The sequence below is a fragment of the Tachyglossus aculeatus genome, chromosome 22, assembly GCF_015852505.1.
Source record: "Tachyglossus aculeatus isolate mTacAcu1 chromosome 22, mTacAcu1.pri, whole genome shotgun sequence".
Taxonomy (NCBI): Eukaryota; Metazoa; Chordata; class Mammalia; order Monotremata; family Tachyglossidae; genus Tachyglossus; species Tachyglossus aculeatus.
Window position 1 is genome coordinate 33,549,271 of NC_052087.1, and position 24,751 is coordinate 33,574,021.

Below are 24,751 nucleotides of genomic sequence, written 5' to 3' on the forward strand. Positions count from 1 at the left end.
CCTCTCCCCCCCCTCAATCCCCCCACCTTACCTCCTTCCCCTCCCCATACCACCTGTATATATGTTTGTACAGATTTATTACCCTATTTATTTTACTTGTACATATTTACTATTCTATTTATTTTATTTTGTTAATATGTTTTGTTTTGTTCTCTGTCTCCCCCTTCTAGACTGTGAGCCCGCTGTTGGGTAGGGACCGTCTCTAGATGTTGCCAACTTGTACTTCCCAAGCGCTTAGTACAGTGCTCTGCACACAGTAAGCGCTCAATAAATACAATTGAATGAATGAATGAATGAATGAAAAATTAGGGATAAGGGGAATAGAAAAGTAAAATGAGATGGGTAGAAGTCCTGTGGAGCTGGGGTGAGTATCAGTGTGCTTGAGGAGTACACGGCCAAGTGCAGAGTTGTCGCAGAGGGGAGAACAGATAGGGGAAATAGAGGGCTCAGTCTGGGAAGGTGTCTTGGAGGAGATGGAATTTTAGGCGGCAAAGTGCCCTGGGCAAAGCTATTATTTATTCCCTTTCCAGTGATCCTTTGCCACTGATCAGTTCAGAAGGTCTCTTCCCTGAGAGAGCCAGACAGATGTCAGGGTCTGGCCATTCCTGGACCATCACCCCCCACTGCTCCCATCATCCTGTGAGCCCACTGTTGGGTAGGGACTGTCTCTATATGTTGCCAACTTGTACTTCCCAAGCGCTTAGTACAGTGCTCTGCACACAGTAAGCACTCAATAAATACGATTGATTGGGGCAATGGGGAGCTGATGACTCCTGACTAATTCCAGTCTCAGCCAAAGCCAGACCCTCTCCTAGATTTCCTCACTGCTCCCTTGATCCTTTGGGGAATCCTGCCTTGGGGCAATGGGGAGCTGATGCCTCCTGACTGATTCCATTCCCACCTCCCAGACAGAGCCAAATGAACCTCTCTTAGATGACTGGGATGTTTTTCCTCAGTAAGGCTACAATGAAGGGAATTGGATGGTAAATTGTCCCATTGAATTGCTGCTTTGAAGGCTCATAAAATCGAGAAATAAGTCACAGTCACAGTGCTGGTGGTTGTGGAGGGTTGTGGGGAGGGGAGAAGAGGAGCCACTTGGAGGAAGTTGAATTGCCTTTAGTTTTTGAAGTCTTTTCCCTGCTTTCCAAGTTATTGTGCAAATGGAGGTTTCTCTGTTGACTAATAGAGAACCCTTTCTTTCAGCTTAATCACCCTGAGAGGTACAGACTGGCTTAGACTCCATTCTGTTTTTTAACATTTTAAACAGGTGGACCCGGGTTTTAATCCCAGCTCCTCCTTTTCCTATGGTATGACCTTGGGTAAGTCGTTTAATCAACTTGTACTTCCCAAGCGCTTAGTACAGTGCTCTGCACACAGTAAGTGCTCAATAAATACAATTGAATGAATGAATGAATGAATTTCTTTGTGCCTCAGTTTCCTCTTCTGCACAATGGGGATTAAATACCTGATCTTCCTCCATTTTAGGGTATTAACAAAGTCTGGGACATGGATTGTATACAGTTTATGTTATAACCACCCTGGTATGTACAATGTTTGGCACATACTAGGCTATTAAAAATATTATTATTATTATTACTACTACTACTACTAGTAAGAATAATTTTAAAATTCTTCAAAGTAACCACATGGAGTCACTCTTCTACTGAGCAAGATACATTCTTTTTTTTTTGACATAATCAGAGCAATTTAGAATCAAAGAGCAACCATATAGTGCTTCATCTTGTTGCTCTTCCTGACTCAAGGCACTTCCCAAATTAGTCATGAAATTCCCATCAGATGTTGGGGCAGTTTAGATTAGGTTCAGATTAGCCTTCGATAAGGTTCCTCCAGATTGTAAATTAGTTATAGATAGGGAACTTGTCTGCTACCTCTGTTTTATTATGCCTGTTTTGTGTGGAATATGTCTGTTATATGGTACTCTCCCAAGTACTTAGTACAGTGCTCTGCACACAGGAAGAGCTCAATAAATACCACTGATTGAAAGTAATTTAATTAAATCCCCCAGAACACGGGGTGTTTGGGTTTGGGGCAGAGGAGTAATGTCTTATCACCTCCCTGTTCACCCCACTTCACATGGAGCCAGTGTATTTTATTCCCGGATCCTTGAGAACATGGGTGCTGGTTCCGAGTCGTGGAACTTGGTGGCAGGAGCCATGATGAGGGAAGCCCAATGCTGAAAATGGAAATCCCGCCCAAAGAAGCAACAGCTTTTGTACCTTGACCTGATCATGGAGAGGCCAGGTGCTCACTGGACAATTAACCTCCCTCTAGACTGTAAGCTCGTTATGGGCAGAGGACATATCTGCTAATTCTGTTCTAACATACTCTCCCAAGCGATTGGTACTGTGCTCTGCACATGGTAAGGGTTCAATAAATGCCATTGATTGATTAATTGGAAACACTGATGTCTGAGGTGCCTGAAGTAGGGTACAGATTGGGGTGTGGGACAGCCAATGAACAGCAGTGGGCAGAGAAGACAGAGTGTCAGGGAGGAGAGAAGGAGGAGACTGAGCCCGGAGTGTGGGCTTTGATTACGGGAGCCTGCCGCTGCAAGATGAAGGCCCCAAGGATGGACCGAGTGAGGAGGGAGAAGGGCAAGCTGCTGGTTGCCAAAGCTGGTCCCGAAGGCTCATGCTCGCTGAGGATGTCAGCACTGGGCCTGCTGATCATTGGGTCACTAGTCCTTCCTGCAATTGATGCAGGCAGCACTGCCTCAGCTCAATTGATAGGTCAATCAGTTGGAATTAGCGAGCCTTCCTATGTGTAGAGCACTGTACTAAGCGCTTGGGAGAGTCCAAATCCACAAAATTAACAGATATGATCCCTGCCCATAATGAGCTTTCAATCTAAAGAAATAGAGCTCTGCCTCCCTGAACTTGCAGTGAGGGAGAGGGTGAATTTCTATCCCGTAGGATAGAAATCTATTTCCCATCCTTTCATTTCCCTGTTTCCATCATTCCCTATTTATATTAATGTCTGTCACTCCCTTTAGACTGAAAGCTCGTTATGGGCAGAGAATGTGTCTACCAACTGTCCTGTTGCAGTCCTCCAAGTGCTTAGAATATGAGGAGCAGCATGGCTTAATGTAGAGCATGGGCTTGGGAGTTAGAGGACGTGGGTTCCAATCCCAGCTCTGTCACTTGTCAGCTGTGCGACCTTGGGTGAGTCACTTAAATTCTCTGTGCCTCAGTTACCTCATCTGGAAAATGAGGATTAAGACTGTGAGTCCCACGTGGGACAACCTGATTACTTTCTATTCATTCAGTCAAATTTATTGAGTGCTTACTGTGTGCAGAGCACTGTTCTAAGAGCTTGGGAAGTACAAATTGGCAACATATAGAGACGGTCCCTACCCAACAACGGACTCACAGCCTAGAGCCCGTTGTACCTACTGTAGTGTTTGGAACTGTGTTTGGCACATTGTAAGTGCTTAACAAATACCATTTTTATTATTTTATTTACTCCGTGTACAGTAAACAGTAAATTCCATTGATGGATCGATTGATCAAGTTGTTTTTCCCCCCAATTAGGAAGTCTAAGAGCTTTTTAATTGGCGGCTTTGGGCCCAATTAGAGAACCCAAATCCAAACAATTACATTTACTAGAGATCCCTTTTCTCCCAATGCTCTGACTTGAAGTTTTCTAAAATCTAGTTAGGAGTTTGGAATCTAGAGAACTATTAATTAGGTGTCCTGTGGGAGATCCCAAATTAGAATCACTCTTTCTGAGAATTATGAAATCAACATAAATGTGCTTTCCACTGTGAACCAGTCATCCTACGTAGAGATAAAAAAAAAAACTTGGTCCCAATCCAGGTAAGTCTGTTTATTTGAAGGTTGGAGAGGGTATATACCCCAGCGCTTAGAATAGTGCTTGATGAAGTGCTTACCAAATACCATAAAAAATAGCCAGTGATCAAAACGGGAAACAACCCCAAGTGCCTTTTCCTCATTGTGAACAGATAACACTAACTCTGTGGTGTTGCATAGTAAAAGCTCAATAAATACCATCACTTGATTTATTGAATGCAAGAGGAGGAAGAGACAGAGCCAGTAATTATGTAGAGCATTCAAGGAAACTTAAGGTCCTAAATTTGATTTCATTCACACAGGTGAGTGGTATTTTCTTTATCATGTTGTGCTCTATCAAGTGCTTAGAACAGTGCTCTGCTCACAGTAAGCACTCAATATGTATCACTGATGGATTGATTTTTTTCTTTGCAACACTGCTGGTGTGGTCGGAGGTATTTTTCTCCTTATACATGCTGCCCCTCAGGCTCCTCTCCTATTTCCACATCAACCCTTGTCCTAGATGGCCCTGCTAGCTCCTCAGTTTTGAAGATTCCAGTCTTGGAGCTTGGCTGCTAAGGCGGCTCAGCTTGGAGGGGCAAATGTGTGTCACTGTCCTATAGAACATTCTAGAAGAAGGATGCCAAAGGCCCCTGTATCCATGGAGGTGTGGGCTGATCAAGGAGGTTTGATTTGGGGAGAAATCAGGACTAGCCCCATCCTCATGTTCAGGGAAGATAATCGGCCAAGTTTGGAGTGCCCAAATTATCTCATCTTCTCCTCCTGGAGAGTCATGGTGTGATTAGTTCCTGTTCTTCTCTATTGCTGTGTCCAATATTCCCGGTGCAGAAGGGGCAGGTGATTGATGGGACGGGGTCTCCCTTCTTTACTCTCCCTCTTATTTTTTATGATATGTGTTAAGCCCTTACTACGTGCCAGGCACTGTACTAAGCGCTGGAGTGGATACAAGCTGATCAGGTTGGACACATTCCCGTCCCACATGGGGCTCACAGTCTTAATCCCCATTTTAGAGGAGGTAAGTGTAAGTGAAGTGACTTGCCCAAGGTCACTCTGCAGACAAGTGGACAAGGCAGGATTAGAACCCAGGTCCTTCTGGCTTCTAGATCCGCATTCTGTCCACTAATAATAATAATAATGATGGCATTTATTAAGCGCTTACTATGTGCAAAGCACTGTTCTAAGCACTGAGATCCGTTCTAAGCACTGGGCTAACAGCTCATGCTCTAAGGAAGCACCTTCCAATACTGAGATAAAATCACTTGCAGAATTTTACCTGGTTCTCCTATATCTATTCAAGGGCTTAATACCAGTGCATGGTACAAGGTAAGCACTAGGCAAATTCCACAATTATCATTTTCCACCTGTGTTTCAAAGCTGGTCTGTTTTTAAAGCATATTCATTCATTCATTCAATTGTATTGTTAGAGTGCTCGCTGTGTGCAGAGAGCACAGTACTAAGCACTTGTACAGTTCAATTCGGCAACAGATTGAGACAGTCCCTACCCAACAACAGACTCACAGTTTAGGAGGAGGAGATAAACAGCAAAACAAAGTAAGTAGACAGACATCAATAACATCTAAATAGATAAATAGAAATGTAGATGTATACACATCATTAATTAAATAAATAGTGTAATAAATACAGACAAATATGCACAAGCGTTGTGGGGAGGGGAAGAGGGTAGGGCAGAGGGAGGGAGTGGGGGCGATGGGGAGGGGAGGAGGCATGTTGGCATGTTGGAAAGCAGAGGGGAAGCAGCTGTTGTAGAATGAGTGGTTGAAGATGGAAGTTTAGGAGGGGAGGAGGGATGGGAAGAGGGCTTTTTCATAAGATGAGAGGGATTGGGGTCCGAAGTACAGGTAGAGGGGGTGGCACTTGAGAGGAGGGAGGAGATCTCCTCTGAAGATACTGCTGGGAAGGATGGGAAAATAGAGGAGAAGGTTGCGGGGGGGATGAAGAAAGGAGAGGGGTGGCTTTGGGGTGACTCAGACCTGATGGTGCTAATTTTCCTAATGAATTAGGTGGACAGATCATTGGGAGTGAGGATGGAGGAGGGGGGAGGAACAGAGGGCCTGAGGAGGGAGTTAGAAGTCCAGAACAGCTGATGGGGGTGATGGGCATGGGTGTCAATAAGGGAAGAAAAACAGTTTTGCCTGGCAGAAGAGACAGCAGAGTTAATGCAGGAAAAGATAAATTTAAAGTGAAGAAGTTTGGCTTGGGGTAAAGACTTTCACCAGCAGTGTTCAGCAGCTCGAGCATAAGAGTGAAGGAGGTGGACAGTGGCAGTGATCCAAGTCTGTGGATTAGTGGTGCGAGAGTGATGAAGGGAAAGGGGAGTGAGAGAGTTGAGTAGTGAGGGTGGAGTTGAGAGCAGTAATCTGGTCATCAAGAGTATCATCAAGAGTAGGCAGAGACCATAGGGAGGCAAGGTGGGGTGTGATGTGTTGAGAGAGATGGTTGGGACGAGAGAGCGGAGGTCTCTGTGGGGGAGTAATATAGATTTACAGGGAGGAGGAGAGTGAGAGAGGAGAGCGGTGAGAAGGTTATAGTCAGAGAGAGGGAATTCAGAGTTGGTGAGTGTGGAGATAGTGCAGCAGTAAGAGATGATGAGGTCAAGGGTGTGACTAAGTTGGTGAGTGAGCGAGGTAGGGTGGAGCAGGAGGTTGGCGGAGTCAAGGAATGATAGAAGGCAGGTGGCAGAGGAGTCACCGGGTTTTGAAGTCTCCAAGGATCAGAGTGGGCATGGAAAAAGAGAGAAGGAAGGTGAGAAAGGGTGCAAAATGGTTAAAGAAGTTGGAGGTGGGACAAGGGGGGTGGTAGATGACAGCGACAAGAATCTGGAGGGGGTGATAGAGGCGAATAATATGAGCTTCAAAGGAGGAGAAGGAAAGGGAAGGGGGAGGAGGGATAGTGTGAAAGCGACACTGTGGTGCCAGAAGGAAACCGACACCTCCTCCTTTCCCGGTGAGTCTGTGGGAGTGGGAGAAGAGGCCTCCGCTGGTGAGAGCAGCAGAAGAGACCATGTCATCCGTGGTGAGCCATGTCTCAGTGAGGGCGAGGAGGAGGAGAGAGTGGGAAAGGAACAGGTCAAGGATGAAAGGGAGCTTGCCTGTAATGAAGTGGGTGTTCCATAGGCCACACTTGTCAGCAGCTGTGGAGGTAGGGGAGAGAGGGGGAAGAGTGTGAGGGATGGGGAGGGTTTGAATTGGAATGAGTTGGTGGGGGCCTGGGCTGGGAGAGAGGGATGAGGGGTGGCAATGAGACAGGAGAACTGGGATGGGATGGGATGGGGAAGAGGGGAGGTAAGGGGTTGGAAGGGAGGGGTTTGGCAGGGAACTGCCCAAGGCGAGGAGGATGAGGGTTGGTGCTGGTACAGAGGGATTTGAGGGAGGGGGTAGGGAGGAGGGTTGAGGGCAGAGCAAAGGGAGGGAAAGAGCTGGGTGGGATAGGGGAAAGGGAAGGTGAGGACTGGGAAGGGTAGATGGGAGCAGGGGAATTGTTAAGTCATAGTGAGGTCAGCGAGGTAAATGACAGCACAGAGAGCAGTTCACAATTAACATGCAATAGCAAAAATGAAATGAACTGGTGATGCCCAGAGTAGAAGGTTGAATTGTCCACAGGTCAATCAAAACATCACTGTGAGTCTGTTGTTGAGTAGGGATTGTCTCTATTTGTTGCTGAATTGTACTTTTCAAGTGCTTTGCACTCAGTAAGCGCTCAGTAAATAAGATTGAATGAATGAATAACTGTAGCATCCAGATGGACTATTGTGGATAATCTCTTTGTTTACTCTTACTTGTTATTGTCTTGTACTGTTGAGTCGTGTTCAATCCATAGCGACGCAATAGACACATCTCTCCCAGAACGCCCCCTTTCCATCTGCAGTTGTTCTGGTAGTGTATCCATCGAGTTTTCTTGGTAAAAATATGGAGGAAGTTCACCATTGCCTCCTTCCACACAGTAAATAAATCTCTGCCCTTGACTTTTTCATGCCACTGCTGCCCAGCTCAGGTGAGTTTTGACTTGGAGCAGTTTGTCTTCCACTCGCTAGCCACTGCCCAAGCTAGGAATGGGATGGGCATAGCTCTGCTTGACTCTCCCTCCTGTAGTCATGAGTGGTAGAGTGCTGGAAACTCTCTGGGTGTGACCCTGAGAGGGGTTCCTTTTACTAGCTATGTCTTAATTCTTCTAGGTAAAATAGGAATCCAGGGGGGAATGCCCATTTTATAAATGGGAACACTGAGGCTCGTAGGGATAAAGTTATTAGTCCATGGTCAGATATTGATTCGACAGGAAGGAGAAACTAGGGTTTGAAGGATCTTCTTTTAATGTGGTTCTTAACTTCACCTCTGTTCGTCACTCTGGGACTGGAGCAATGGGCTTTGCTGATGTCTGTCTTTGCCTTCAGAATTACCATGTCTATTATATTGTACCTGCCCAAGAGCTTAGTTCAGTGCTCTTAGTTCAGTGCTCTAGACACAGTCAGCACTCAGTAAAAACCAATGATTGATTCCTTGAAGAAGACCAAGTTTAGAAGGAATCATAGTTCTATGGGGAGGATCTAAATTTAAATTCCTTGAGCCTAGGGATCCTGTCTTCTAACTCTTCTACTTGTGAAGCAGAGTGGATAGAGCACGGGCCTGGGAATCAGAAGGACCTGGGTTCTAATAGCAGCTCCTCCAATCATCTGCCCTTAGGCAAGTCACTTCACTTCTTTGGGTTTCAATTCCCTCATCTATAAAATGGGGCTTAAGACTGTAAGCCTCAGCTGGGACAAGATCTCACATCTACCCCAGTGCTTAGTACAGTGCCAGGCACATTTTATTTTGTTAATACGTTTTGTTTTGTTCTCTGTCTCCCCCTTCTAGACTTGAGCCCGCTGTTGGGTAGGGACCGTCTCTATATGTTGCCAACTTGTACTTCCCAAGTGCTTAGTACAGTGCTCTGCACACAGTAAGCGCTCAATAAATACGATTGAATGAATGAATGAATACTTAAAAAATACAATTTTAATTAGTATTATTGCTCACTCAAGTGCTCAGTGCATTGCTATGCACACAGCAGGCTCTCAATAAATGCTATTGATGATGATGCGTTTGAAAGAGAAGGACAGAACTGTGGGAGGAGGTGAAATTGGCTCAGAGAAAGACACTCGCTTTGTAAAAAAATGTAGAGTATCTAGTACTGAGAGCAGGGCAAACACACAATGAAATCAACTTATCAGTTGCAACTTGCACTGCCCCAGTTCTGGTCTGTTGGAATTTACTAATCTTCTGAATCAGCCCAAATCAGAATAATAACTGTCGTATTTTTTAACCGCTTACTATGTTCCAAGCACTGCCCTAAATGCTGGAGTGGATAGAAGCAAATCGGGGTGGACCCAGTCCCTAGCCCCGCATGTGGCTCATAGTCTTAGTGCTGTGAATATACATTTTCTTCTCTTCCCAGTTGATTGGTGGCAGAAAACTGCCACTGACTTCTTCATGGTGGGAATTCTGCTACCCTGAAAGCCCCTCTGCCTTTGGACTGATTAAGTTCAGAAGGCTCACCTCCCCCTAAATACCCCTTCTATCCTTGGCAAAGTTCAACTCTGACAACTCCAACAATGTGTACGTCTTTCGTGTTGTGGGCAGGATTTCACAGGTGCAGCCTGCTATACGATTTAGATTCTAGGGAATATTCTTAGTCCACAATGTCATGCTGACTCTAGGCAGTGGTCTTGTGTGTGTGTGTGTGTGTGTGTGTGTGTGTGTGTGCTTCCACAGGGCACACTAAGAAATCTTATCTAAGCCCCGCTTTCCTCTTCTTCCAGTCCTTTCTGTATCACCCTGACTCACTCCCTTTGTTCATCCTCCTCCCAGTCCCACAGCACTTATTGTACCCATCTGTAATTTTTTTATTTCTATTAATATCTGTGTCCCCTCCTCTAGACTGTAAGCTCATTGTGGTCTGGGAATGTGTCTGTTAATTGTTGTATTGTACTCTCCCGAAGCAGCGTGGCTCAGTGGAAAGAACACAGGTTTGGGAGTCTGAGGTCATGGGTTCTAATCCCATTCATTCATTCATTCATTCATTCAATCGTATTTATTGAGAGCTTACTGTGTGCAGAGCATTGTACTAAGCACTTGGGAAGTACAAGATGACAACATATAGAGACGGTCCCTACCCAACAACGGGCTCACAGTCTAGAAGGGGGAGACAGACAACAAAACAAAACAAGTGGACAGGTGTCAAGTCGTCAGAACAAATAGAATTAAAGCTAAATGCACATCATTAACAAAATAAATAGAATAGTAACTATGCACAAGTAAAATGAATAGAGTAATATATCTGTACAAACATATATGCAGGTGCTGTGGGGAGGGGAAGGAGGTAGGGCTGGGGGTAGGGGAAGGGGGTAGGGTTGGGGGATGGGGAGGAGGAGAGGAAAAAGGGAGTTCAGTCTGGGAAGGCCTCTTGGAGGAGGTGAGCTCTCAGTAGGGCTTTGAAGGGAGGAAGAGAGCTAGCTTGGCGGATATGCGGAGGGAGGGCATTCCAGGCCAGGGGGAGGATGTGGGCTGGGGGTCGACAGCGGGACAGGCAAGGACAAGGTGCCACTTATCGACTGTGTGACTTTGAGCAAGTCACTAAACTTCCCTGTGCCTCAGTTACCTCATCTGTAAATGGGGATTAAGACTGTGAGCCCCACGTGGGACAACCTGATCATCCTGTATCCCCCCCAGCGCTTAGAACAGTGCTTTACATATAGTAAGTGCTTAACAAATACTTTCATTATTTTATTTTATTTTTTATTTACAGTGATCTGCACACAGTAAGTGCTCAATAAATACGATTGGTTGATTGATATTCTGTCACAGACTTCCCGGGCCCTTAGTGTCTACTTAATAACAACAATAGCAATAATGGCGTTTGTTAAAGTGCTTATTATGCGCCAACCGCTGTTCTAAGCGCTGACGTAGATACAAGGTAATCAGGTTGTCCCACATGGGGCTCACAGTCTTAATCCCCATTTTACAAATGAGGTAGCAACTGGCGGACAACTGAAGTCCTCTGACTCCCAAACCCATGCTCTTTCCACTAAGCCATGCTGCTTCCACTAAGCCACGCTGCTTCCTTAAGCACAGCAGTCTCTAATAGTAAAGGAGCAACTACAATAATAATAATAATAATTGTGGTATTTGTTAAGCACTTACTATGTGTCAAGCACTGATCTATGTCCAGGGGTAGAAACAAGGTAATTGTGTTGGATGTAGTCCCTGACTGACATAGACTAAGTAACAGGGAGAACAGGGTGGAATCCCTATTTTGCAGATGAGGAAACTGAAACACAGAGAAATTAAATTACCTGAGTTCTAATCCCAGCCCTGTCACTTCTCTACTCTGTTACCTTGGGCAAGTCACTTAAGTTCTCTGGTCCTCAGTTACCTCATCTGTAAAATGGGGACTAAGATTGTGAGTCCTCTGTGGGACAGGGATTGGGTCCAACCTGATTAGCTTGTACCTACCCCTGTGCGTGGCTTAGTGGAAAGAGTACGGGCTTGGGAGTTAGAGGTCAAGGGTTCTAAACCTAGCTTGGCCACTTGTCAGCTGTACAACTTTGGGCAAGTCACTTAACTTCTCTGTGCCTCAGTTACCTCATCTGTAAAATGGACATTAAGACTGTGAGCCCAACGTGTGACTAACTGATGATCTTAGTGCATGGTACATTGTAAGCGCTTAACAAATACAATCATTATTATTATTATTATTATTATTATTAGTAGTAGTAGTAGTAGTAGTAGTAGTAGTAGTAGTAGTAGTAGAGTGCTTGCCACAAAGTAAGTGCTTAACAAATACAATTAAAAATCACTTGGGCTTACTACAGAGCATTGCAAGCAGGCGCTTAATAAATGCTTAATAAATAAATACTTAATAAATGCTCACCACTAAAAATAATGATGGTAATGGTACTTGTTAAGCTCTTACTTTGTGCCAAACACTGGAATAAGCACTTGGATAGATACAAGCAAATCCAAGCAAGATACAAGCAAATTAGACACAGTTCCTATTCCATGTGGGGCTCACAGTCTCAATCCCCATTTTACAGATGAGGTAACTGAAGCCGAGAGAAGTGAAGTGATTTACTCAAGGCCTCACAGTAGAAAAGCGGTATACCTGAGATTAGAACCCATGGCCTTCTGACTTCGAGGCCCAGGCTTTATTCATTAGGCCACATTGCTTCCCATGTTGCTTCACTATTACTTCGACTCCTTGTTGGGACCTTACTGGCACTGGAGAGGAGTGAGATGTAACACGAGTTTCCTCAGTCAGCTTTTATCTTTCTTCTGGCAGATGCTGATTTTAGTTGCTTCTCTACAATTTTGGGATATTTTCACAATGTTTTCTCATGAGAAAAATATGTTGGCATGAAGTCACCAACTTGTTTTAGATTTCTGCCAGAACTCTGCACCGAGTGGCACCACTTCCTAAAAAGAATATAGGTGATAGCTCTTCTTTAAAATCATCAATATCATCATAATAATCACTATTATAATTATATTTGTAAAATGCTTATTCTATACCAAGCACTGTTCTAAGTATTGGGATGGATGCAAAACTTTTTAAAATTGTATTTGTTAAACTCTTACTATGTGTCCAGCACTGTTCTAAGTGCTGGGGTAGAGGGAAGTTAATCAGGTTGGACCCAATCCCTGCCCCACATAGGGCTCACCGTTTAAGTTAAAGGGAGGAGGATTAAATCCCCATTATAAAGATGAGGGAACTGAGAAATAGAAAAGTGAAGTGACTTGCCCACGATCATACAACAGACAAGTGCCCAGGTCAGGATGAGAACTAAGGTCCTCTGACTCTCAAAGGTGAGGTAGGTGTGACTCATTTCTCTGCAGAGAAACCATCCTCCTCTTCCACTTGGTCAACACTTTTCTTTTTCTTTTTCATCTCAGTCGATAAACCCAGCTCGATGGCCGAGAACAGCACTGAAGGGATCGAGTTTCTCCTAACGGGTTTTCCTGAGCGGCCTGAACTGCAGAGGATCCTCTTCTGGGTATTCCTGGTCTTTTACCTCCTCACCCTGGGGGGCAACCTGGGTATAGTTGGGCTCATCCAGGCGGATGCCCATCTCCAGACACCAATGTACTTCTTCCTCAGCCACCTCTCCCTCCTGGATTCCTGCTACTCTTCGGTAGTTGTCCCTCAGATGCTGGTGGCCCTGAGGTTCGACGGTGCATCTGTCACGTCTGGGAGATGTGCGGCCCAGTTCTTCCTCTTCACGCTGTGCGTCAGCACCGAGTGCTTCCTCCTCACGGTCATGGCCTACGACCGCTACGTGGCTGTGTGCCACCCGCTCCTCTATGTTGCCATCATGACCTCCCGGGTCCGCTGGGGGCTGGTGTCCGGGGCTTACATGGGGGCACTGGTCATCAGCGTGATCCGCACAGGCTGTGCCTTCTCTCTCTCCTTCTGTAAGTCTCACCACTTGGATTTCTTCTTCTGTGACCTCCCACCCTTGCTGAAGCTGTCGTGCACTGAAACCAAGGCCAGGGAGCTGGTCATGTTCGTCGTATCTCTCTCCGTCATCACGACCAGCGTGATGGTGATCCTGGTCTCCTACCTGTTCATCATCAAGGCCATCCTGCGCATCCATTTGGCCGGCGGGAGGGCCAAGACCTTCTCTACCTGTGGCTCTCATGTGACCGCCGTGGCTCTGTTCTTTGGGACTCTCGCCTCCATTTACCTGAAAGATGATATGGGCCATGCCCTGGAGTTAGGCAAGGTAGTATCTGTGTTCTACACCATGGTCATCCCCATGCTGAACCCCATGATCTACAGCCTGAGGAACAAAGAGGTGAAAGAGGCCCTGAAGAGAGTTCTCCACAGGACCAAGATCGTGCAAGGGCCATAAAAGATCAAGTCCATTGATTGAAAATGTTCTTCTGGCTCCGGCAGTGAATGAGTCCCATCCGTCACCTCCACTGGGCTCACAGAAGGTCTTCCTCACCTGAATACCAGAGTCAAACCAACCCGGATCCAAGTCAGGCTTTCACAGAACTCACACATCACCTCGCTGGGGTTGGCTTGCCTGAACTCTAACAACCTGTATTCATCTTTCCCATGAATTTCATTTTTCTTCCCTGGGTGATGATTATAAAAGAATCCAGGGCTCACCTGTGGCTAGAAGCAGGTCTAAATTGGAGGAGCTCAGCAGTATCAAATGGACTTGGAGGAGAGAGGGACTTTCTGCCAAACCCTACCGTTCATTCTTTCAATTTTATTTATTGAGCACACTGTGTGCAGAACACTGTACTAAGTGCTTGGAAAGTACAAATCGGCAACATATAGAGACAGTCTCTACCCAACAACGGGTCAGGAGGCATTATTGAGTCAGACTGATTATGATTCTTGTTAGATGCTTAGTATGTGCCAAGCCCTGGACTAAGCGCTGGACAGATTGGACAGAGTCCCTGGCCAACACTGGGCTGATGGTCTAAATAGCAGGGAGTAGGATTGACTCCCTGTTTTGTAGTTGAGGAAACTGAGAAGGGAAGTGACTTGCACAAGGTCACACAGTGTGCAATTGGAGGAGCCAGGAATAGAACCCAAGTCCTCTAACTACCAGGCACCTGGCTCTTTCAACTGGGCCATCCTGCCTCTAAGCCCTGGTTACCTCACTAGGGCAAAAAACAAGAAAGAGTGAGCACCACAGAGCTCTCGGATCTGATTGGCAGAGCAATATTCCAAGAACCAGCTGTCAGCCCTTCTCCCAGCCCGACTTTCTTGTCAGTCAGTAAATCATATTTATTGAGCACTTATTGTGTGCAGAGCACCGTACTCAGTGCTTGGGAGAGTACAATTCAAAATATAACAGACACATTCCCTGCCCACAGTGAACTTACAGCCTACAGGTCACCTTTGGGACCTAAAATTCATTCATTCAATCGTATTTATTGAGCGCTTACTGTGTGCAGAGCACTGTACTAAGCGCTTGGGAAGTACAAGTTGGCAACATATAGAGACGGTCCCTACCCAACAGTGGGCTCACAGTCTAGAAGATGATGAGGGATTACTTCACAGACCAGACACTGTTGATAATAATGATAATAATAATAATAATAATTGTGATATTCTTCCTTCCTCCTCCTTCCTCTCCCCCTCCTCCCCCTCTCCATCCCCCCCACCTTACCTCCTTCCCTTTCCCACAGCACCTGTATATATGTATATATGTTTGTACGTATTTATTACTCTATTTATTTATTTATTTATTTATTTTACTTGTACATATTTATTCTATTTATTTTATTTTGTTAATATGTTTTGTTTTGTTCTCTGTCTCCCCCTTCTAGACTGTGAGCCCACTGTTGGGTAGGGACCGTCTCTATATGTTGCCAACTTGTACTTCCCAAGCGCTTAGTACAGTGCACTGCACACAGTAAGCACTCAATAAATATGATTGATTGATTGATATTTGTTAAATTCTTATTACATTCTAGGCACTGTAGTAAGTGCTGGGGTGGATACACACAAATCAGGTTGGACACAGTCCCTGTCCCACATGGGGCTCACAGTCTAAATCCCCATTTTACAGATGAGGGAACTGAGGCACAGAGAAGTGAAGTGACTTGCCCAAGGTCACAAAGCAGACAAGTGGTGGAGTCAGGATTAGAACCCATGACCTTCTGACTCCCAGGCCCGTGTGCTATCCAGTACACCATGCTGCTTCTCTGATGACATTAACTTCTCTGTGCCTCAGTTCCCTCATCTATAAAATGGGGATTAAGACTGTGAGCCCCCCGTGGGACAACCTGATCATCTTGTAACCTCCCCAGCACCTAGAACAGTGCTTTGCACATGGTAAGCACTTAACAAATATCATTATTATTATTATTATAGAGAAGCAGCGTGATTCAGTGGAAAGAGCCTGGGCTTTGGAGTCAGAGGTCATGGGTTCAAATCCTGGCTCCACCAATTGTCAGCTGTGTGACTTTGGGCAAGTCACTTCACTTCTCTGGGCCTCAGTTCCCTCATCTGTAAAATGGGGATGAAGACTGTGAGCCCCACATGGGACAACCTGATCACCTTGTAACCTCCCCAGAGCTTAGAACAGTGCTTTGCACATAGTTAGCGCTTAATAAATGCCATTATTATTATTATTATTATGACATCACCACCCTCCATCTCACAGCCCTGACTCATCTCACTCCTTCAATCCTCATATTCAGTCAGTCACCAACTCCTGTCAGTTCTAGCTGATTAATAATCACAATAATAATAATAATAATGATGGTATTTGTTACCTGTGTCAAGCATTGTTCTAAGTGCTGGAGTAGATACAAGGTAATCAGGTTGGAGAGATCGTATCCCACCTGGGGCTCATAGTCTAAGTAGGAGGGAGGACAGGTATTGAATCCCCGTTTTACAGATGAAGACTGGGAGGCATCGAGAAGTTAAGTGACTTACTCAGGTTCACTCAACAGGCAAGTGTCACGAGAGGATTAAAACTCAGATCCTCTGGCTCACCAGCAGGCAAGTGTCTGAGTCACCATTAGAACTCAGGTCCTCTGACTCCCAAGCCTATGGTTTTTTCACTAGTCCAGGCTGCTCCCCGATGCTTCACCACATTTCCAGAAAGCATCCCTTCCTCTCCATCCAAACTGCTGCCACACAGGCCAAGCACTTATCGTATCCCATCTTGGCTACTGCATCAGCCTCCTCACCAAGCTTGCTGACCTCCCTGCCTCCTGTCTCTTTCCTCTCCAGTCTATACTTCACTCTGCTGTCAGAATCATGTTTCTGAAACACTGCTGAGTCCACAGTTCCCCACTACTCAAAAACTTCCCCTGGTTGCTAATCCCTCTCCACAGAAAATAGAAACTCCTGATCGTTGGCTTTAAGGCCCTCAATCCTCTCTCTCATTCATTCATTCAGTCATATTTATTGAGCTCTTACTGTTTCAGAGCACTGTACTAAGCGCTTGGGAAGTACAAGTTGTCAACATATAGAGACAGTCCCTACCCAACAACGGGCTCACAGTCTAGAAGGGCTCACAGCTCTCTTCACATTACTCAACATTGCTACTTTCCCACTAAAACCCAGCCTGCATATGTCACTTCTCAAACACCAATTTACTCACTATGCCTCGATCTCCCCCCACTCACCACCATCAACTTCATCATTAAAGGTATTTATTGAGCGCTTACTGTGTGCAGCCCAGTGTCCTAAGTGCTTGGGAGAGTTCAACAGAGTTGGCAAATACATCCCTGCCCACAATGAGCTTACAGTCTAGAGAGGGATACAGACATTAATATGAATAAATAATTTAGAACCTGTAGTTAATGAATCTCAACCTCTTGCTCTCCTCTCCCTTCTGTCTGGAACTTCTTCCCCCTTCACCTCTGGCAAACCATCCATCTCCCCATTTTCCAAGCTCTACTAAAATTGCATCTCCTCCAGGAAGCCTTCCCTGACTAATCCCTCACCTCCCTACTCTATTTCCCTCCCTACTGTATCACCTAGGCACTTGGGTCCCCCTCGTCCCCCTTTCCATCCCCCCCATCTTACCTCCTTCCCTTCCCCACAGCACCTGTATATATGTATATATGTTTGTACATATTTATTACTCTATTTATTTTACTTGTACATATCTAGTCTATTTATTTTATTTTGTTAGTATGTTTGGTTTTGTTCTCTGTCTCCCCCTTTTAGACTGTGAGCCCACTGTTGGGTAGGGACTGTCTCTATATGTTGCCAACTTGTACTTCCCAAGCGCTTAGTACAGTGCTCAGCACACAGTAAGCGCTCAATAAATACGATTGATTGATCCTCTAAGCACTTTGGTACTCCTCCCACTCTCTCCTTCCCATGCCTCATGTCTTTCAACTCAGTTTCTTCCCCTCCCTGTAATTGATTTTAGCTTCTGTCTCCCCTGCTAGACTGTAAAGTCTCTGAGGGCAAGGATCAAGTCTACTAGCTCTATTGTACTCTCCCAAGCGCTCAGCACAAAGTTCATTTAGTCATTCATTCATTCAGTTGCATTTATTGAGCGCTTAATGTATGCAGAGCAGTGTACTAAGCACTTGGAAAGTACAGTTGGGCAACAGAGACAATCCCTGCCCAGAAATGGGCTCAGTCTCTGCACGTAGTCAGTGTTCATCAAATACCTTTGTTTTACTGGTTGATTGACCAAGGCAATGATTCAGGCCCTGCCTGTGACTCTTCTGAACCATCCCATATCCACCCTGCGATTTTTGTTCAATTGTCCCTTGGGCCAAGGAAAAACTGCAAGAAAAGGAGCAGGCCCCATTCAGAAATACACACTGATTGTCAGGGCTCCTCCAGCAGGTCCAGTTTGAATCTCTGCGATACAGCAGTCTTTCCTCTGGGATTTGATAAGTTTTGGGTTGAAGCGAGGAAGAAGACAACAGACACAATCCCTGATCCTAGGAATAGAGAAGCAGTGTGGCTTAGTGGATAGAGCATAGACGTAAGAGTCAGAAGCACCTGATTCTAATCCCAGCTCCACCATATGTCTGCTATGTGCCCTTGGGCAAGTCACCTAACTTCTCTGGGCCTCAGTTATCTCACCTGTAAAATGGGGATGAAGTGTTTGAGCCCCATGTAGGACAGGGACTGTGTCCAACCTGATTGATTAGTATGACTCTGGGCAAGTCATTTAACTTCTCTGTGCCTCAGTTACCTCACCTATAAAACGGGGATTAAGACTGTGAGCCCCATGTGAAACAACCTGATCCACCCCAGCCCTTAGAACAGTGCTTCGCACATAGTAAGCGCTTAACAAATGTCATCATCATCATCATCATTACCCCAGCTCTTCAAACAGTGCTCTTGACAAGTACCATAATAATAATAATTATTATGATGATGATGCTATTGAGAGAGAGAATCTGGAACTCCATCCCACAGTTGACTCAGTGGGAGAACTAGAATCTCAGCCAGCTAATCACTTCGTTATTGTTCCCCATTCCCTGGATCACAGAACAACGTTAGGGAGTCTAGAGATGAGATACAAATCACGATCTGTCGAGAAGCAGCGTGGCCTCGTGGATAGAGCCCGGGCCTGGGACTCAAACGAGCTGGGGTCTAATTCCGGCTCCTCCACGTGTCTGCTGTTGAATCTTGGGCAGTTTGCTCAGCTTCTCTGTGCCTCAGTGATCTCATCTGTATTAAGGGGATTAAGACTGTGAGCCTCAAGTGGGACAGGGACTCTGTCCAATCTGATAAATTTATAACATGTCTTCCAACTCTGTTGTGTTGTTCTCTCCCAAGTGCTTAGTACATTCCTTGGCACAAGATGAGCACTCAGTAAATACCATTGATTGATTTCCTTCCTTCTCCGCTTCACCGTCTTCTCTTCCCTTTCCTTCTGTTTGCTTCTTAGAGAAGCAGTGTGGCTCAGTGGAAAGAGCCCGGGCTAGGGAGCCAGCGGTCGGGGGTTCTAATCTCGGCTCCACCACTTGGCAGCTGTGTGACCTTGGGCAAGTCACTTAACTTCTCTGGGCCTCAGTTCCCTCATCTGTAAAATGGGGATGAAGACTGTGAGCCCATGTGGGACAATGGTTCTCCTGGTTCTCCTCTTATCTTTCCGGTCGTTCTTTCCCAGTCTCTTTTGCAGGCTCCTCCTCCCCCTCCCATCCTCTTACTGTGGGGGTTCCCCAAGGTTCAGTGCTTGGTCCCCTTCTGTTCTCAATCTACACTCACTCCCTTGGTGACCTCATTCGCTCCCACAGCTTCAACTATCATCTCTACGCTGATGACACCCAGATCTACATCTCTGCCCCTGCTCTCTCCCCCTCCCTCCAGGCTCGCATCTCCTCCTGCCTTCAGGACATCTCCATCTGGATGTCCGCCCGCCACCTAAAGCTCAACATGTCGAAGACTGAGCTCCTTGTCTTCCCTCCCAAACCTTGTCCTCTCCCTGACTTTCCCATCTCTGTTGACGGCACTACCATCCTTCCCGTCTCACAAGCCCGCAACCTTGGTGTCATCCTCGACTCAGCTCTCTCATTCACCCCTCACATCCAAGCCGTCACCAAAACCTGCCGGTCTCAGCTCCGCAACATTGCCAAGATCCGCCCTTTCCTCTCCATCCAAACTGCTACCCTGCTCATTCAAGCTCTCATCCTATCCCGTCTGGACTACTGCACCAGCCTTCTCTCTGATCTCCCATCCTCGTGTCTCTCTCCACTTCAATCCATACTTCATGCTGCTGCCCGGATTATCTTTGTCCAGAAACGCTCTGGGCATATTACTCCCCTCCTCAAAAACCTCCAATGGCTACCAATCAATCTGCGCATCAGGCAGAAACTCCTCACCCTGGGCTTCAAGGCTCTCCATCACCTCGCCCCCTCCTACCTCACCTCCCTTCTCTCCTTCTACTGCCCAGCCCGCACCCTCCGCTCCTCCACCGCTAATCTCCTCACTGTACCTCGTTCTCGCCTGTCCCGCCATCGACCCCCGGCCCACGTCATCCCCCGGGCCTGGAATGCCCTCCCTCTGCCCATCCGCCAAGCTAGCTCTCTTCCTCCCTTCAAGGCCCTGCTGAGAGCTCACCTCCTCCAGGATGCCTTCCCAGACTGAGCCCCTTCTTTCCTCTCCCCCTCGTCCCCCTCTCCATCCCCCCGTCTTACCTCCTTCCCTTCCCCACAGCACCTGTATATATGTATATATGGTTGTACATATTTATTACTCTATTTATTTATTTATTTATTTATTTATTTTACTTGTACATTTCTATCCTATTTATTTTATTTTGTTGGTATGTTTGGTTCTGTTCTCTGTCTCCCCCTTTTATACTGTGAGCCCACTGTTGGGTAGGGACTGTCTCTATGTGTTGCCAATTTGTACTTCCCAAGCGCTTAGTACAGTGCTCTGCACATAGTAAGCGCTCAATAAATACGATTGATTGATTGATTGATTGACAACTTGATTACCTTGTATCTACCCCAGCGCTTAGAACAATGCGTGGCACATAGTAAGTGCTTAACAAATACCAACATTATTATCTTCATCTAATGGAGAAGTAGAACTCCAAACGTTAGAAAATTTTCAGGTAAGTTTAGACCTCCTCCTCACAGACCTGGGGAGACAAGCTCAGATTTTGGGGTGATGGTTTAAATTAACAGTGTCCTCTGCTCTACCCTCCATCCCCACCCCACAGCACTTGTGTATATATGTACCTATTTATTATTCTATTTATTTTATTAATGATGTGTATATATCTATGATTGTGTTTATATTGATGTTATTAATGCCTGTCTACTTGTTTTGCTTTGTTTTGCTGTCTGTCTCCTCTCTTCTAGATTGTGAGCCTGTTGTTGGGTAGGGATTGTCTCTATTTTTTGCCGAATTGTACTCTCCAAGTCCTTAGTATGGTGCTCTGCACACAGTAAGCGCTCAATAAATACGAATGAATGAATGAATGAATGAATGAATCTACCCCAGTACTTAAAAGAGTGCATGGAACATAGTAAGTGCTTAACAAATACCATAAAAATTCTATTTATTGAGTGTTTGCTAGGTGCAAAGCACTGTACTAATCACCTGGGAGAGGACAATGCAACATAGTAGGTACGTTCCCTGCCCACAATGAGGTTACAGTCTAGAGGGATGGGTATTTATAATAATAAAAATTCTGGTATTTGTTAATGGTATGTGAAATAAAACACGTAATGATGTGAATTACTATGATGATACACATAATAATGAGAAACACTGTGGCTTAGTGGAAAGAGCACAGGTTTGGGAGTCAGAGGACATGGGTTCTAATCCTATCTCCACCACTCATCTGCTGTGTGACCTTGGGCGAGTCACTTAAGTTCTCTGTAACTCAGTGACCTCATCTGGAAAATGAGGATTAAGACTGTGAGCCCCACGTGGACAACCTGATTACCTTATATCTACCCCAGCTATTGGAACAGTGTTTGGCACATAGTAAGCGCTTAACAAATACCATTTTTATTATTTTATTTACTCTCTATAAAGGAAGCACTCAATAGGTACCATTGATTGATCGATTGATCAAATTGTTTTTCCCCCTAGTTCGGAAATCTGAGAGCTGGTTAATTGGCAGCTTTAGGCTCGATTAGAGAACCTAAGTCTGAACAACTACGTTAACCGGAGATCTCTTTTGTCCCAGTGCTATGTCTTGAAGTTTTCTAAGTTCTGGTTAGGAGTGTGGAATCTAGAGACCTAGTAATTAGGTGTCCTGTGGGAGATCTCAAATTAGAATTGCCCTTCCAGAGGATTATGAAATCAACATAAATGTGCTTTCCCCAGTCAGCCCAAGTGGAGATAAAAAACTCAGTCCCAACCCAGGTAAGTCTGTTCATTTGAAGGTTGGAGAGGGTATACATGCATAGAACAGTGCTTGATGCATAGCAAGTTCTTAACAAATCCTATTTAAAAAAGCCTGTGATCAAAACGGGAAACATCCCCAAGTACCTTTTCCTCACTGTGAAAAGAGAATTTATCCCCTAACTCTGTGGTGTTATACATAGTAAGTGCCCAATAAATGGTACTGTGTGATTGATTGAATGCAAGAGGAGTAATTACGAGAAAGAGCCAAACATTATAGACCATTCAAGAAAACTCAAGGTCCTAAATTTGATTTCATTCACACAGGTGAGTGGTATTTTTTAACGTATTGTGCTCTCCCAAGCGCTTAGAATCCCAAGCGCTTAGAACAGTACTCTGCTCACAGTAAGCACTCAATATATATCACTGATGGATTGATTTCTTTCTTTGCAACCCTGCTGGTGGGGTCTGCAGGTGGTTTTCTCCATTTACTCGCTGCCCCTCGGGCTCCTCTCCTATTTCCAAAATAAACCCATGTCCTAGATGGCCCTGCTAGCTCCTCAGCTTTGAAGATTCTTGGAACTCGGCCGCTCCGGGGAGTCCTGCAGCGACAGCTCCTCGTTTGCACCCCTGGACTGTCCTCCACTTCCCCAGCCCTGCAAGGCGGCTCAGCTGGGAGGGGCATATGTGAGTTGCTGCCCTGTAGAATGTTCTAGAAGAAGGATGCCAGAGATCCCTGTATCTAGGGGGGTGTGGGCAGATCAAGGAGGTTTGATATGGGGGGAAATCAGGACTAGCCCCATCCTTTTATGTTCAGATATGATAATCGGCCAAATTTGGAGTGCCCAAGTGATCTCATCTTCTCCTCCTGGAGAGTCACGGTGAGATCAGTTCCTGTTCTTCTCTATTGCTTTGTTCAATCTTGGTGGTACAGCAGGGGCAGCTGATTAATGGGATGGGGTCTCCCTTCCCTACTCTCGCTCTTATTTTCTATGATATGTGTTAATCTCTTACTACGTGCCAGGCACTGTACTAAGGGCTGGAGTGGATACAAGCTAATCAGGTTGGTTACAGTCTCTGTCCCACACGGCGTTCACAGTCTTAATCCCCATTTTACAGAAGAGGTAAATGAAGTGAGTTGCCCAAGGTCACTCAGCAGACAAGTGGACAAGGTGGGATTAGAACCCAGGTCCTTTCGACTTCCAAGTCCGCATTCTGTCCACTAGACAGCTTGTGCTCTAAAGGAAGCATCTTCCAATACTGAAATAAAATTATTTGCAGAGTTTCACCTGGTTATCGAATATCCAAGGGCTTAGTAACAGTGCATGGTACAAGGTAAGCTCTTGAAAAATTCCACAGTTATTATTGTTTTCTACCTGGATTTCAATGCTGGTCTGTTTTTAAAGTACATGATTGCGTCACTGTGAGCCCCTTGTTGGGTTGGGATTGTCTCTATTTGTTGCCTAATTGTATTTTCCAAGAGCTTAGTACCCTGCTCTGCACGCAGCAAGTGCTCAATGAATACAACTGAATGAATAAATCACTGTAGCATGCAGATGCGCTATTGTTGATAATCTCTTTGTTTCCTTTTACTTGTTGTTGCTTATGCTGTTGTCATGTCTGACCCATAGCGATGCTATAGACACATCTCTCCCAGAATGCCCCACTTCCATCTGCAATCGTTTTGGTAGTGTATCCATAGAGTTTTCTTGGTAAAAAGATGAAAGAGGTTTACCATTGCCTCATTCCGCACAGTAAATGAGTTTCTGCCCTCGACTCTCTCTCCCATGCTGCTGCTGCCCAGCTCAGGTGCGTTTTGACTTGTAGCAGATTACCTTCCACTCGCTAGCCACTGCCCAAGCTAGGAATGGAATGGGCATGGCTCTGCTTGACTCTCCCTCCCGTAGTCTTGACTGGTAGACTACTGGAAACTCTCTGGGTGCAACCCTGAGAGGAGTTCCTTTTACTAGTTATGTCTTAATTCATCTAGGTAAAATAGGAATCCAGAGGGGAATGCCCATTTTATAAATGAGAACACTGAGGCAAAGGGAGATAAAGTTATTTGTCCATGGTCATATATTTAGTCGACAGGAAAGAGGAGCTAGGGTTTGATGGAGTTTTTTTAATGTAGTTTGTAACTTTACCTCTGCCATTCTGGGACTGGAGCAATGGGCTTTGGTGATGTCCAGCTTCCCCTCTAGAATTTAAGCTTGTTGTGTTTACGGAACGTGTCTACCAAGTTTTTTATAGTGTACTTGCCCAAGAGTTTAGTTCAGTGCTCTGCACACATTCAGCACTCAGTAAATACAAATGATTGATTTCTTGAAGAAGACCACGTTTAGAAGGAATCACAGTTCTCTAGGTAGGATCACCATCATAAATTTCTTGAGTCTGGGGGCCTTGGCTTCTAACTCTTTTGTATTTGAGAAGCAAAGTGGACAGGACACGGTCCTGAGAGTCAGAAGCACCTGGGTTCTAATAGCAGCTCTCCAATCGTCTGCTGCTATGTGACCTTGGGTAAGTCACTTCACTTCTCTGGGCTTCAATTCTCTCATCTATAAAATGGGGCTTAAGACTGTGAGACAAGATCTAGCATCTACCCCAGGGCTTCGTAT

General features: G+C 45.5%; 1 protein-coding gene across 1 annotated transcript; it reads left to right on the forward strand.

Annotated features, from left to right (window-relative positions):
• The first annotated feature begins 12,789 nt into the window (after window positions 1-12,789).
• LOC119943899 (olfactory receptor 9Q2-like) lies at window positions 12,790-13,731 on the forward strand. Its single transcript, XM_038765087.1, has one exon. It carries the CDS (start codon window positions 12,790-12,792, stop codon window positions 13,729-13,731), a length of 942 nt encoding a protein of 313 aa, XP_038621015.1.
• Window positions 13,732-24,751: the final 11,020 nt, after the last annotated feature.

Coding starts and splice junctions, on each gene's coding strand:
- LOC119943899 (XM_038765087.1), top strand. CDS start 12,790: ATGGCCGAGAACAGCACTGAAGGGATCGAGTTTCTCCTAACGGGTTTT.